Source organism: Sitodiplosis mosellana, unplaced genomic scaffold (assembly GCF_009176505.1).
Source record: "Sitodiplosis mosellana isolate CC-2019 unplaced genomic scaffold, AAFC_SMos_1.0 Smas_scaffold_2, whole genome shotgun sequence".
Lineage (NCBI taxonomy): Eukaryota > Metazoa > Arthropoda > Insecta > Diptera > Cecidomyiidae > Sitodiplosis > Sitodiplosis mosellana.
Genome location: NW_022595245.1, coordinates 5,636,327 through 5,651,661, shown reverse-complemented (window position 1 = coordinate 5,651,661; position 15,335 = coordinate 5,636,327). Strand labels below are relative to the sequence as shown.

The 15,335-nt window shown below is 34.8% G+C and overlaps 2 protein-coding genes across 7 annotated transcripts; one reads left to right on the top strand and one right to left on the bottom strand.

Annotated features, from left to right (window-relative positions):
- Window positions 1-516: 516 nt before the first annotated feature.
- LOC129565341 (serine/arginine-rich splicing factor 7) lies at window positions 517-5,060 on the bottom strand. Of its 3 annotated transcripts, none has more exons than XM_055440123.1 (7): window positions 4,854-5,060; window positions 4,461-4,724; window positions 3,940-4,246; window positions 3,532-3,607; window positions 1,381-1,457; window positions 1,230-1,298; window positions 517-1,132 (listed from the first exon to the last, which is right to left on the bottom strand). In XM_055440123.1, exons 2-7 carry the CDS (start codon window positions 4,461-4,463, stop codon window positions 981-983), a joined length of 684 nt encoding a protein of 227 aa, XP_055296098.1. In that variant the 5' UTR covers window positions 4,464-4,724; window positions 4,854-5,060; the 3' UTR covers window positions 517-980. The 3 variants fall into 3 exon arrangements, with proteins under 3 accessions (XP_055296098.1, XP_055296099.1, XP_055296097.1); XM_055440124.1 differs by having other exon boundaries at window positions 4,461-4,564; window positions 4,854-5,053; XM_055440122.1 differs by having other exon boundaries at window positions 4,461-5,053.
- Window positions 5,061-5,642: 582 nt separating this feature from the next.
- Window positions 5,643-15,116, top strand: LOC129565339 (heterogeneous nuclear ribonucleoprotein 27C). 4 transcript variants are annotated; one of them, XM_055440116.1, is made up of 3 exons: window positions 5,643-6,917; window positions 7,650-7,868; window positions 8,053-15,116. In XM_055440116.1, exons 1-3 carry the CDS (start codon window positions 6,326-6,328, stop codon window positions 8,427-8,429), a joined length of 1,188 nt encoding a protein of 395 aa, XP_055296091.1. In that variant the 5' UTR covers window positions 5,643-6,325; the 3' UTR covers window positions 8,430-15,116. The 4 variants fall into 4 exon arrangements, with proteins under 4 accessions (XP_055296091.1, XP_055296093.1, XP_055296092.1 ...); XM_055440118.1 differs by having other exon boundaries at window positions 5,726-6,917; window positions 7,662-7,868; XM_055440117.1 differs by having other exon boundaries at window positions 5,736-6,917; window positions 8,056-15,116.
- Window positions 15,117-15,335: the final 219 nt, after the last annotated feature.

Here is a 15,335-nt window from a genome sequence, read left to right as displayed (position 1 = left end):
CCCCCCCCCCCCCCCAAATTTAATGCTGAGATGTGACCGGTACCATTATTTAGTGCTCAATTAGTGCTGGCGAATGGTACCATCGGTTAATTTTATGTTGCGATATGGAGCTAGCACCAATTGAAAAATGGGAAAAAACTCGATTTTATCAAAAATGAGACTTTTTTGTACTGTGACTGGGCTATAAAGTTAGTGCTGGATTAGTGCTGGAAAACGCACTTTTCAGATCTAAAAAATGTTCACTTCGTATCGAAAATCTAGAGAGGCGTTGGACGGATTGTATCACTCTTGAAAGGAAACTATGTCGATGAATAAAGCAAAATTTGGCCGAAAAAGTGTGTTTTCTTTGTTATCCTACGGACTTATTGACCCATGTGTCATGTGTTATTTTCAGAAGCGTCGGCCGAAGAACGCACCAGTGCTCTTGAATCCTTTGGAAAATCTAGAAAATTCCCATAATTTCAAAAAAATGATGGAATGTAAACTGGAGACGAATGAAAACAAAAGACGTTGGAATTATTTGTGGACATCCCGAAATTTCACATTATTTATTTGATTTTCTTACAACGACCGAAAAATGGAACGAAAAATGACTAATTCCTAGCTAAATCCAATTGTTTTTGGTTCACAATTCTTGTTTTCATTTTCTTCTTTGTTTTCACTCTTGATTTCAATGGGTCTCTGATCATTAGTAGTGATTTCAATGGAGATAGCTCTCATTAAAATTCGCTACGAATCTAGACTTGATCAAATGATTTTGACATAAATATTCAGTGTATGCTCAAATCTCTGTGGAGAGATCCATTAAAATTTGCTCGAGCTATTTTATGATTTGTATGGATACTTATGGAGTACAGTTTGAGATTATATATGAAATCATGTTAACTTAGCTACTAGAAAAATGTGAAGGTTTGTGGTGGTGGTGAAATTACACACTTCACGTGCTAACGCAAAATGCAAGAAAAACATTTTCTGCGTGTTTAATCATCACTTTTATCGTCCATTGAACGGGATCGGCTTCTTGAGCGTGAAATTGAACGTTTTGGTGACTTTGAATCACCACCGCTTTCGGAGCGTGCACGGCGACGGATCTTGTTCACTGGCAGAGCTCTTCCGTTGCGTGGAGTGCGTGCTGAAGAAGAGATGTAATTATGCATTTAATTAGATGATTAGTTCAATTAGAGAAAATTGGATAATTTTTTCTTCAGTTTTGAAAATAGAGTACTTACAACGAGATCGGGATGCCGAAACTGATCGGGATCGACGATCACGTGGGCTTCCATTGCGCACACTGCGTGCTAAAATGAAAAGAAAAACAACAGAATTGAATCAAAATGTTCATACTAATAGCAGGTAAAGTAGTCATTCAGGTTAACTTACAGCGTGATCGAGATGCACTGCCCGAACGGGAACGGCGTTCGCGTGGACTGCGACTACGTGGACTGCGCGAACGAGATCTAAAAGAAAAAACAAAGTGAATTAGTTTTTGCGCCGAGCAATTATTCGAATTGAATTCGTTTTGTCCTGGTGTCGTGTTAACGGACGATTTTTTTTATTGTTTAAAAACGTATTCTAAAACCACTACCGCTATTAATCCGTTTAAAAACTATCACTAAAATGGAATTAAATTAATTGAACGGAAGAATCAAGATATTCACAAAATGAAAGGAAAAAAAAAACGTTTTGAGTTAAAGCGAATTGATTTGATTTTTTTTTTAACCGAAAAAAAGTTTGGTCCCGGGAGTTGGAATATGGTTTGCAATAATTATAAAAATAGAACAAAATGATTGGTTTTTTTTGTGTGTGTGTGAAAAATTTTGTTTTGGGTTACTTAAAAATTACATAGTAAACTCACTGGTTATTCATTGATCAAATGAATTTGTGTTCATATCAATGACTGAAACATTCTACATTGTGGGTGTGATAATTGTAAATGGTTTTCTAAAGCAAACAAAACCGCTGCAGCGAAGTATAACGTCTTTTTCTTTCTTTTCGTGTCTGTTTGTGTGTGTGTGTGTGGCGTGCAGATAAATATCGGATGGCGCGCGCAACTGAGAGGGGATATATCTGATGCGAAACAAGACTAGGTGTTCGATATACGTGTGTGTACGTGTGTATGGGATGTGTGTGTGTGTATGTGGAGTACTGCAGATGTGGTCTGAAGAACGGAACAAACGGAAACGTTCGCTGAAAGCAGTCAGCAAATGAATCGAGATGCATTTGGTTTTTGGTAAATACTTTTGTGGTGTCGCCTGTTGCAGTCAATTTAAATCAAACTTAAGGAGTCTCTTTCGCGTACCCACACACACGCACATCTAATCTTCGAAATGCTGACGAAAAATGTGCGTCGATTGAAATGCTTGATATCTGTTTTGTGTTTGGTGTCATTCGCTGACTAAAGCCACTGAAGCGCAAACAGTTGAACCGCTCAAACGTTGTAAATGCATGCTTTTGATCATGGGTTGAAATACATAGCCAATCGATTGAAGAAACACGATGAATGAAGAAGAAGTAGCGACGACGCTGATCTGCGCTGACCCTGAACCTGACCTGACCGAAGCTCACTAAAGGATGCTACTCTGACTAAACACAGTTTGTTTTGCTATTTAGTGGATGCCAATCAATTTGCTTTTTGTTTTGAAATGGGTTTTCAATGCGCCGAACATTTCGCGACCGCGAATCTAGTTCGGGCACACGCGTAGGGAAGTTGAATAAAAGGTCGTTACAGCCCGTTTGTGTGTGTGTAGTGTGTGCGTGCTGCGTAGATGTGCCGTGTTGCGCACACGATGCCCAACCATATTTGTGCTTGCGTGCGTACTTGTGTGTGTATGTCGATTCATTCGATTAGGATGCTAGAAGATGACAACAATTGTGAATTGCACTTGTCTTGGTTTTTGGTATTTTTTTGATTTGTTCTGGGGGGGACGACACAATCTATCGATGCCTTCAACTAAACACACGAGACTGATGATTTATTTGGATTTCGGACGTGTGACACTTTGCATTTGGTCATATTGTCTACGTTCTGCCCTCGACCCTTTTCATTTTTGTATCTCACTTCGGCCGAACAACGTTTGTGCGTGTGACTGTCGGTCTGTCTGTGTGCGTGTCTGTCTCAAATCTCTTGCCCCAATGCGCAACTACGAGTGAAGTAACTATGGTTCATTTTGGTTATCGAGAACTGAGGAAGCAATTCGTTAAGACAGGTGTGTTCAGTTGAATCTGACCTACAACATGCATTCGATATTCGATTATTATTATAATTTGGTTTTGATTTTTTGTTTTTTGTTTTTTTTATGATATAAAAAATAAATGGAATAATTTGCAATCGGTTTGGCTCGCTTGAATTTGCAACAAAAAAAAAACACAAATAAAACTTAAAGTTACTGCTAAACAGTTACGTTGATGGTCGTACACATTGCCGCCATTGCACATCGGCGAATGGCGATTCATTGGCCAGTTCCTTACACTGATGGTTCCATGTTGCATCGATGGGCAAAACAAAAGAATGAATCCGACAAAATCACTTACCGTTTGCGGGTTCGCCCATGGCGACGGCAATCCCGGGCATAATGGCCTCGGTCACCACATTCATAGCAACGATCGTCTAGAAATTGAAGAAAAATGAAGAAAATTTAAGAAAAAATATTCATATTCTGAGCTGGGAGCAAATCCACAAAGGAAGTCCATAATTAGTCACTCTTGAGGGCAAACAAAAATGTGTGGCTTTAACTTATTTGTTTTTTGTTTGAATAGTTTTCAAGTACCAGAACAACAAATAAAGCGTTGCTTGTTAACAGTTGAGGCAAATTGCAAAATACAACACCAAAACACTTTTTTTTGCAAGATAATGAACCAGCAAGCTATGTCAAAGCTCGCTGATGTATTAGAGACACAAAAAAATCGTATCAAAACTTGAAAGACATGAATTCAACTCACCTTGGTGATAAGGGCGACGGGACTTGGATCCGCGATAATTTCCACGGCCGGATTTGCCACTTGACACTTCTACTCGAGCTCGTCGACCGCAAATCATGCGCCCATCCAAACCGCGTACAGCGTCTTCGGCATCACGGGCCGATTCAAATTCGACAAATGCAAAACCTGGTGGATTGCGTGCAATCCAAACGCTCCTCAATGGTCCATAGTACGAAAATGAATCTTCCAATTCATTTTTCCGTGCATGATTTCCCAAATCACCAACATACACTTTCGTATCGCACGGGTATCTTGACATACGTTTGCTCTACGCATTTGTGATGGAACAACAACAACAACAACAAAAATGAAAAAAAATAATCGATTAATTGATGAAAATTACCGCATATAGAACATCAAACAAGGAATTTTAGTTCCAATTGAACGGAAAAATGATTGAATTTTAATGTTTAGTGCAAATTCACCGTTTTGATGCATCTTATGATAAAATCAATAAAAAAAATGAAATTTATATGTCTTACCATGTTCACGAGTAAAGGCGTCAAACTGTGTGTGCTGCAATAAAAATTGGCGTGCCTCACAAACTGCCGTGACAGAAAGAATGTTTCGTTGATCTTTTATATGTCTGCGAAAGAGAGCAACAACGAAAAATGGCGTTCAATTGCAATTGAATATTCGTCGCTTTTTTTGTTTGTTGAAATTATCTCCTGCCTCTTCTTCTTTTTTTTCCGTCTATATGCAGCCGAGTATAATAACTGATGGCTGCTGCTCTTCGGTATGAAATGCTATGCGCATAACGTAGTTGTCAAAAAGATGAAGGCAAAATAATAGGATAGAGAACAAACGAAACGGAGAAAAGAGACGACAAATAAACAACAACTCTGTCTATATGGAATGTGAATCAAAATGCTTGCCTTTGAAGAGCACACACAAATGCTACACACAGAGACACGGTATCTGTGTTTCTTGAAATGCTGTGAATACTCAAAATGTAGGTAGACGGCAAAATTTAGACGAGATAAAATGCCGAAACAATCCAGAAAAGGAAAAAAAAAGAATTATCCGTTGAAATTGTTAGTGTGCCGACCAATGTGTTGACTCACTCACTGAAAATCAGCCAATTCACGGAAGAGCAAAGCAAAGCATACAGCGAAATATACACACATACATACGCCGCACACATATATTGCATTGTAATGGTACGACGCGCCGAACTAAGCAATGTATATTTAATAGTTTCTTGGAACTCTCGGTTCTTCGGTTCGTTGAACAGAGAAAGCAGCAGGCAAAGAGAAGAGAAGACAAAAGACGCGCCAATATCGAGTGTCGCAGCGTCATTTTTGACAGAAGATTTACGAAATTACCGCTTCGATTGCGTTGCTTTCCTCCCCACTCTATTCGAACAAACCGATAGAACGACTGAAATTGCGGCCGGTTCACATGACCGACCGCGACGGAATTTTCCATTGGATTGAATACAAGAACATGCGTTACACATTTTGCCTACGAAACCAATGCTTAATTTAAATCATGGAAAAAATTGAAAAACTCTTCCAAATGAATGAAAATTAATTTTCGGCTGCTTTAAAAGACGAAAATATTTTTTCCAATGAAATCGTACGATTTTTCTCGCAAAATTTATATGGTTTCATTTGCCGATGGAGCAGAGCCGAGTGTGAACCAGGCGTAAAGCATCACAAGCCACGAGTGCCGATTTAGTGCGTTGTTCTTGCGGTAATTTCGAAAATGTCTACGATTCATTTTTCAACCGGTTTGTGGCCATACCGAAACGACGAGGAAAAAAAAGCTTAAAGTGCAATGGCCGCCGTGATGATATGAGCTCATTTCGGTTTGTCATGGTTAAGTTAGGTTATATTGAACAGCACATTATTTTTAAGTTTATATTTTTAAGAAGGATTTAAAACTAAATTTTTAGTTTAAAAATAACGTTAAACAATAAGTAAGTGTGCTCTGCAATAATCTAATTTGCTAATAGTTTGTAGCGAATAAAATTTAAACGTATAAAATCAAGTTGAAAAAAAAAATATTGCTTCATTTTCATCGCTACGACACGACAAGAGAAAAGAAAAAAGAAGAACGAAGATAGAGAAGAGAAGTAGAAGGAAAAAGGCAAAAAAGAGAAAGAGCCGAAGAGAAGAAGGAAGGAAAAAATAGACGACGACAACGAGTGAAGAGAAATATCGTGTGCGTGTGACTTTTTTTTTATACGTTTATATTACTCCGCATACCTTTATACTGAGAGAGAGACCGACACACTACATATATTGAAATATACATCCATCTAGCGCGTTCATTATATTTGAGAACTAAACGAATTGAAAAAGCGTAAAGAATTTTTTTAAACGTGAACACCAAGCCAACTACAATGGAGGAAGATGAAAGAGGTAAATTATTTGTCGGTGGTTTGTCATGGGAAACTACCCAAGAAAATCTTCAACGGTATTTCGCACGCTATGGCGAAATTATCGACTGCGTAGTTATGAAAAATAATGACACGGGTCGTTCGCGTGGTTTTGGCTTTGTCACCTTTTCCGATCCCAACAACGTCGGAATTGTGCTAAAAAACGGGCCGCATACATTGGATGGCCGTACAATTGATCCGAAACCATGCAATCCGCGTACATTGCAAAAACCGAAGAAAGGTGGCGGCTATAAGATCTTTTTGGGTGGACTACCATCCAATGTCACCGAAACCGATCTACGTACATTCTTTGGGCGCTACGGCAAAGTCACCGAAGTCGTCATCATGTACGACCAGGAGAAGAAGAAATCGCGTGGTTTTGGTTTCCTCTCGTTCGAAGATGAGGGTTCGGTTGAGTGCGTCACCAACGAGCGCTACATCAACTTGAATGGCAAGCAGGTTGAGATCAAGAAGGCCGAGCCACGCGACGGCGGCGGCTACAACAAGATGAGCACCGATCCAAACCAATGGAATCACCATCAAGGAGCCCCATTAGGTGAGTTTTTTTTTATTTTAGCCTTTTTTTTCGATTTTTTTCCACATTTTCTTTCATTTTTTTCTCCATTTTGTCGTATTCGTTTCTGCTTTTGTTGCATTTGATATTTTCGCACATACGGTATTTTTTTTTTCGTTAGCCATTCGGTAAGTGCGTCATTCGTTCACCGTTCGTTCGCCAAGAAAAAAAAAATCAAGTCGAAAAATGAAAAGAAACCATGTTTTATTCATGAAATAATTTCGCGAGTTTTTGGACGAATTTGAAATATGGCATAACTTTCAAACGTATTTTGTTGGGTTTTTCGCAATTTTCTTCACCGCTTCGATGTACCATATTGCCAAAGTTTTTTATTGCGCCATATTCCGTAAAGCGATTGTTTTCATTACAATCAAAGCATGAAAGTATGTGTGTATGTGTTCGCTTGATTCGAGTGCGTTTCCACGAGAGCTGAAAAATGTGTGTATATGTGAGTGTTTATTTTTGGAACAATGGCAAACATTCGATGAAAAGCACTTGTATGGATTTTTATGATTCGTTTTATTCTCTTGTGAAAATTTCATTTCGATTGGATTTGTTTCCATTTTTCTTTTCATTTTTCATTTCGACACCGCTGAAATTCAAGATACGAAATAAATTTTAATTTTTTGTGGTATTTTTTTTTGTTGTTGTTGTTTCTATGGAATTTTTCGTAATGCTTTTGCAAAAACTGAAAATCTGAAAATAATAATGAAGGAATGATGCAAGGTCCCAATGGCCAGATGAACGGCCCGCAGATGAATATGCCGATGGGTGCACCGAACATGATGCCAGGCTATCAAAACTGGGCTACATCGCCACAACAACAAGGATATGGGTACGGTAACTCGAGTGCTCCAAACTCGTACCAGGGATGGGGTGCACCACCACAAGGACCTCCACCACAATGGTCTAACTACAATCCGCAACAAACAGGTAAGCCACTAGTACAACAAGTACACACACACGTTTTTTTCTTCTTGCGTTTTGTTTTGTTATTGTTGTAAACCAAACAAGCTAGGAGTGTTCAACGGTGCTGTTCCGTAATATGTAACACTGGCAACTACCTACAAATTTTCGATCAAAATATATAATTCGTAAATAATTCCCGTTTCTAAAGCAGCCGGTGGTTACAACAACTACGACAATTTGCAATACAATTCGACGGCTGGCGGATCTGCAAACTGGGCCTGGTTGCCAAATCCACCAAACAACACAGCAGGCACTGGTGGTTCCGGTCCCGATATCTATTCGCGTTCGCAATGGACAGGCAATGCGCAATCAACAACTGGCCCATTGAGCGGCATTCGTGCCGGTCCAGGTAATTCAGCATCAAAGAGCGGATCCGAATATGACTACAGCGGCTATGGATCTGGCTCCGGTTATGATTACGATTACAATAATTACGCAAAGGATCAAAATAATTATACACAACGTACATATGGCAACGATACAACAGTATCCTCACAATATCCGCCAAGCCAGCAAGCTGTTTAAACTTTAGACACCCGCCCCCCCGCCCCTCTCGTTTTAAAATAGCATGCAAAACAACTATGAACTTTCTTTTTACATCTCTAATTAAATCAATTATCAAACAAGAAATAATAATTAACTACTTTAAACAAGATTTAAAAGAAAATGGTAAAGAAAACACAACAACAAGAAGATAGAAAAAAAATGTCTAAAAAAACCCAAAAAAATTATTCAACACAAAAGCAGAATATATTATTACTATTATGATGTATACCTAATTATATAACAATCTATATATGTAAAGAAAAACGTAAGCAACTCTACACAAGAAAAAAAACAAGTGGAAAAAACAACAGCCAAACCGTGTAACTCTAAGCAAATAACGAGGAATTCTATATCTCCAATAGGTTTATTTTCCGTTCGCATTTGACACAAACACACAAAAAATCACACAGACTTAGCTACACACACTTTGCACACTCAGATTTCAAAAAAAAAAACCCACATACATTTCCTTTAACTTTTGCGTTATTGTACTTCTTTTTCATTTAATTCTTATTTTTTAACAAAAGATTTTTTTCGTTTTATGACACTGTCATTCATTTCATGAGGACAAAAACCAGCTTAAAATCGCTTCAAACGAGAAATTTTCAAAAAAAGGGATAATTCGGATACACAATTTTTTTTTTTCGTTTGTTTTTTAAAAGAGAAAGAGAGAGAGGTTGATAAAAAAGAATAAATTTTAATTTTGCACTCATTTCGATTATAATATCATATATCGTGATTTACAAAGAAAGAATTACGTTATAATTTTTGTTCTCTAATTAGTTGTTTCACGTGTGCACGTGAGCATCAAAAAAGCGGTAAAGATTTAATGTTTAAACGTGAACATAGAAAATGAAACTAATAGATTTTAAAAGAAAGAAAAAAAAACAAGTTAAAACAAATTAAATTTAGAGCAAACGATAAAGATTGTACTAATTTATATAAAGTAAACAAACAAACAAAAAAAACATAGAGCATACAAGAAAAACCCGACTGACACAAAAACAAATTTGATAATATTTAAAGTAACAGTAATTCATAACGAGAGTAAAGCCGTAAAGTTATATTTATACAAGTTTTTAGTAGATAAAAATCCACAGAAAATCCCAATCAACAATAACAACAACAACAGTCATAGCATGTCAATTGCCCACTCTCTTCTTGGACAAGAATTTGTTTTTAGCAATGATCGATTTCGAAATTAAAACAACAACAACAGCACACAATCAAATTTGTTATCATTGATTGATTAGAGCAAGCAAACAATTAAAATTCATTTGTAATCGAACACTATATCGACGGAAAATCGAAACTGAATTCGATTTTCTCGTCGTAGGAATTTCTTTTTTGTATTAAATTTGATTAAAAGTATCTTGAACACATTCATTGTAATAAAATCCAGGACAAGTGTTTATATATAGTCGATTTGAATGATTTTTTTCCCAAACAAACAATAGCTTCGGTCGAACAATTTTGCAAGCATCAACACAAAATACCAACAACAAAAAATTGAGTGAAACAAAATGAATCCACTTCAAAAGAGATTTTATGATAGCAATTGTATTCTTTAGTAGATTTAACAAACACACACACACACCAACAAATGTTTGGAATATCATGATTTTTTATCATTCATTTTCTTCTCCCATTTCCCCTCAGTTGATACGAGAGAGGAGAGAGGGACAGAAATACTAAGACCAGAATACAACACACATGTTATGAAAGGCGTGGAATGGGAAATTTTGTTGTAAAAATGAGAATTAATTTAGCAAATAGTACATAACCGCTGACTTTGATACTTTGTGTAAAAGTTTACGTTTTTTCTTCTTTGGGAACACCGATGCTCAACAAGTGCATTAATTAAATAATTGGAATGAGTTTCTTTTTTTTAAAAGTAATAATGAGTAAAAAAAAAAATAAAATAGGAAAATTATACATGAACACTACCTTTTTTTTGTAAGCACACACAAACCACATATTTTTCGATATAAACAATTATAATTAACATGCAGAAAATATTGATCTTTTTTTTATTTTGGTATTATTATCATTTTGATGTAAATTGAAACCTGTTTTTGTTTTTATGTTCGCATATGATTTTTCCTCGTTGTTTTGAATACGAATCGGCATGAGGCCGTCTCTCCATCTTGATGCAAGAGACGATCAAAATAGTCGTTCATTATTATTTTTTGGTTTGGGTTCAATTGTTTTTTTTTTATTGCATCAGTCGCGCGTCACTGCAGCGCGTACTGAAGAGAGAAAGAGAAAAAAGAGAGTGTTTCGTTGCAAAATCAGATCATAATAATACATCAATCAACATAATCTATAACCATTACTAACATTTTTGACTTTCATTTTATTTTCGAAAAAATTTTCACCCTTTTAACTTCCTTATTAAAGATTTTAATCAACATTAATCGGTTTTTTGTGTTCTTTTTCACTGATGAGGTTTTTTATTTTGTGTTTTTTTTCTTTTTTGGTTTGTCTTGCACCACACTATGTTTTAGTACTAACCCCTTTTCTTTTTTATATTCATATAATATTATTACTACTAACATCGCGCTACGCATTAAAGCACACAATTAGGCATATATATGTTGAAATGCGTTGGGCAACTAGGAGGTGTTTGTTTTGACATATATAATTTTTGTATGGTGTTTTTTCCCTTTTCGTCTGTGGAATGGATTTAAATATTTTTGAATTGGATGGTTGAAAGAAATCGCAGATCGTTTTATTTCGAAATAATCATCTTTCGTTTTTTTTTTAAAGAACCAATTAACGAGCTTGAGTGTGTGTATGATTCCAAATAGACATTTCATTTGTGTTTAGATTTTGACCAACAACAATAATAACTCAATTTTGTTTTTCAAACGAATTGGCTGGAGTTTTTTTGTTTGTCATACACAAGCACACACAAACTCACAATCTTATCCAGTTTTTTCTATTGACTACTCGATATAATAATGTAATAATAATGTGTAAAATTTAATTAAATGTAAAAAAAATCTAGAAAACCTTTCAAAAAAAAGAGAAAACTTTGACAAAGAAAAAAAAAAGTAATCAATTCTGAGCGAAAACATCCGTTGACCGATCAGATGCAACCACAAACGATCATAAAAAAAGAATATTTTCCTCTGATTTCGAATAATGTGGTTTTAAAAAAAAAAACATACATGCATCCCAATAAGCGACGCAAGCGTATCGATAAAAATTACACTCAATAAATACAAATGTGAACAAGAAATAGACACGACACACACACACACAGAATAATAAGAAACAAACAACAACTTCTAAATACAACCATCTAAGAGACAGAGCAAATGGATAGCAGAACAAAATGTATCCGAGACAAAGAGAATAAGAGAATCTTAAAATCGAAATACAGGCACCGAATAATGGTCTGATAATTATATTTTTTACTATTTAAAAAGAAGAAGAAAAAAGAACAAACAAGGAAAATCGTTAAATTTATCAGTTTTACATCTAATTCTTAAACAAGTAAGAAGAAATCTCTCTTTATTTTATTGTTTCGATTCATTTTTTTCCGCGTATAAGGACTTTGAACTTGGAGATTCTTAAATTTACGGTAGCTTGAAAAGTTTGTAGTTATTTTTCTTTTCTTTTCTTTTAAAAACAATCATCATCATCAACATGGGCAAGAGGCAGGTGAAGTTGTGATCGATGTGGATGTTCTTTAAAATGAAGACATCGATGGAATTGTGAATCGAGTTTCCAGAGCAAGATTCGAGTTCCTGGAGTGAGATCCATATTTCGGCCCCACATCATGACATAATGATCATTGGCAACTTCGATCGTCGCTAAACCAGCTTATTGCCCATGGATAACGAAGTACTTCTACTTAAAATTAATCAAACATGTATGAACTTGTATACAAAACATGCAAAGAGAACATTTTCGTTTCTTCCTCGATATCCTACAATTAACAAGCAAAAAAATTGTTTTTAAATTCTATTTTAGCGAATTTCATTTTCTCTCTCAACTGTTTCTTTTTAGTTTATCTTTTTCTTGATTAAAGTTGATTTTCCTGATAGTTTGAGTACTCTATATATATATGTGAGGAACATAAGAAATTATCGGTTTTTGTTTTTCTTCTTCATTTCATATCTAAATATCATTTCGGATCATTTCGTTCATAATGAATAGGTGAAGATCGTAATTTTAATGGCTTATGTAATACAAAAGAAATCTATACCATTGACGACAAAAACAACAGAGGTCACATTAAACAAATAAAAAACACATTAAATATAGATAACAAATTGATTTAAAAAATTTAATTGAGAAGAGAAATTCACCATTGTGTACTATTTAATAGAGGCTGTCGATATCGGTCCCATAAGTGTTGTTGTGTGACACCAAGCGAATAGGTTTCTAAAAATAGCAACAACAAAATTGTAAACAATTAAGGCATTGGCCTGAATAATCGAAACGGATTTTACATTGAATTTGGCGATGTCAAGTGTTCGGTTCAATGAACGAACCTCTCTCGTTCAATTCAATGTTGGATCCCGATTTAATTCATCCACAATGCCAACAATGCAAAACACTCTTACGCTAGTGAATCCATCAGCCGTCGCGACACTCCGTTTCGACACTTCTACCTATTACAAGTTGAAAATTTTTTTTAAACAAAAAAAAAAACTCTAAATCATAGTGAGAAAGTTATAACGTTACGAAAGAGAAAAAAAAGAAACAATTTATTTATTTTTTACGTAAAAAAAGAGCAAAAACGAGAAAAAATGAAAAACACACTCATACACACAAGAAAAGAGAGCTAAAATTTAAGTGAAACGTGAAGAAGAAGAAGAAGAAGAAAACAACATGAATTTAGTAAATTTAATGATTTAAGAGAAGAGAGAGTTAATTGTAAATGTAATCTGTAACTAACTAACTGAATACAACACAACCTGATTATGGAGGAAAATCAATTTTTCTTTTCTGTTTAGTCCATTGTTTTAGGAAGTAACACAAATGGGAGCGTTTAAATTTAATTCTGGTAAATAAGTGGAAAGAAATCACACAATTTTATAGTTCATTTTTTTTTCATCCTGTATGGAAACATAAAATAAAACCAAAAAAACAAGAAGATAATACACATACACAAAAACATACAACATCAACATCAACAACACATTTTTACGCAACGTTTTTCTTTTTCGACATATTTCAGTTCTTTTGTATTAGATTACAAAGTTGTGAACCGAGCGATTGGCCAATTCCAATAGTCCGGTATAGCCATCGAATCGATGTGACTGGTCGATTGGATCGCGAATCGCATGACCACACACTCTGTTTAGACGTTAAAGGTTATATAGATTTGTAAAAATAGCAAGAGCAAGTGGAGCAACCTTTAAGATTTATCGTGAAGCAAACAAACAAAAAAGTGTAATTTTAAATTGAACCAAATGCTATGAAAAAAAATACGGTTTAGACAAACAAGTAATTTAAAACATTTAGCAAAAAAAAAAACAAATGAGAAAAAATGAATAATACCTATTTATACGTTTACTTATAGATTTCAAGATAGAAACTATTGCATTAATTTAAAGAGAAAAACAAACAATAACAACATTGAATTGAATCAAAACTGGACAACAACTCGAAATCATGATATTCACATGTTATAGTTGTAATTTTACATCAAAGCAAAAAACGGCCAAACAATGTCAAAAGCAATCCAAGACAGCGAAACTTCGTCCCTCTTCAATCTGTCTAACACTAACACTTCCTATTGGATGAATAAAATGGCTTGCAATTACTTCTTCAGATTTTTAATTGTAACTTAAATCCAATTTCTTTGCAAACCAAAATCAAATGAATCCATTTTTCTTAGTATGGTCGTAATCTGCTGACCAAACCACCCTTTTCTCATTCCTTTTGACAAACCAAATATAACATTGAATTAGAGTTTTGTGGTGACAATAGTCTCTCTCACACATTTAAAAAAACATACTCACACACCAGACACATTATAGTGGCACACAACAACAACAACTGGAACTTTTTTGCATAGAACATCAACATCCAAACTATAAATTGTAATTTTTTTTAAATAGACACACACAAATTTTCTAAATAAACTCCATTTTTTAAATGAAGTATGACAAACGTTTGCTAGACAAACACTGAGTAACGAAACAAAAAATAAAAATTATGAAAAAAAAACTAAATAATAAAATGAAAAAATTATGAATTTGTTGAAACAGACAAATGTGCGTTAACTATTAAATAGAGAAAATGAAAATGTGTATTACATTTTGACTAAAATAGACACTTAAATTACGAATTAGCACTGGTACCAAAAAAGAGATGAAGAACTTCGAGAAATGTTTTTACGCGTGTTTTGTTCTATTTCACATACACACCAGGATTTTTCCTCATAGGCCAAACGTAAGGGAGTTTTTCCGTTTTCATTTTCATTTTCGATTATTATCCATACATTGTCTTCTTGAGTTTCCATTTCGATTTTTCAATATACATTATATATACATGCAATAGGCATTCTATATACACTTTTGTTCGTACATTTAGTTTTGATACAAAAAGATGGTGATGATCAACATAAGATGAAACATGAAAAAGTCTCTGTCGATTTATAAATAACTGATAAAGAAAACATAATGTAGGGTTAAAAAAAAACAAGTACAGTTAATGAAAACAACAACAAGATGATGAAAGAAAGAAAAAAAACAACTTTCACCCCATGAAACGCTAAAATCAATATAACGACAAAATAAAACCCGCGCTCTTGATCATTGATTGATAACATAGAGAGAAAGATGATACGCGTAACTTTTTAAATACATGTATAAGACACGCAACACAACTGTGCGCCAGACTACCATAAATTTTCAATACGAA

Excerpts from the sequence above, each read along its gene's own strand:
- LOC129565341 (XM_055440123.1), bottom strand. Across the intron at positions 1,458-3,531 it reads CATGGGCGAACCCGCAAACG|ATCTCGTTCGCGCAGTCCAC; the intron begins GTAAGTGATTTT and ends TTTTTCTTTTAG. Across the intron at positions 1,299-1,380 it reads CAGTGCATCTCGATCACGCT|CACGCAGTGTGCGCAATGGA; the intron begins GTAAGTTAACCT and ends TTTTCATTTTAG.
- LOC129565339 (XM_055440116.1), top strand. The coding sequence starts at position 6,326 with ATGGAGGAAGATGAAAGAGGTAAATTATTTGTCGGTGGTTTGTCATGG. Across the intron at positions 6,918-7,649 it reads CCATCAAGGAGCCCCATTAG|GAATGATGCAAGGTCCCAAT; the intron begins GTGAGTTTTTTT and ends ATAATAATGAAG. Across the intron at positions 7,869-8,052 it reads CTACAATCCGCAACAAACAG|CAGCCGGTGGTTACAACAAC; the intron begins GTAAGCCACTAG and ends CCGTTTCTAAAG.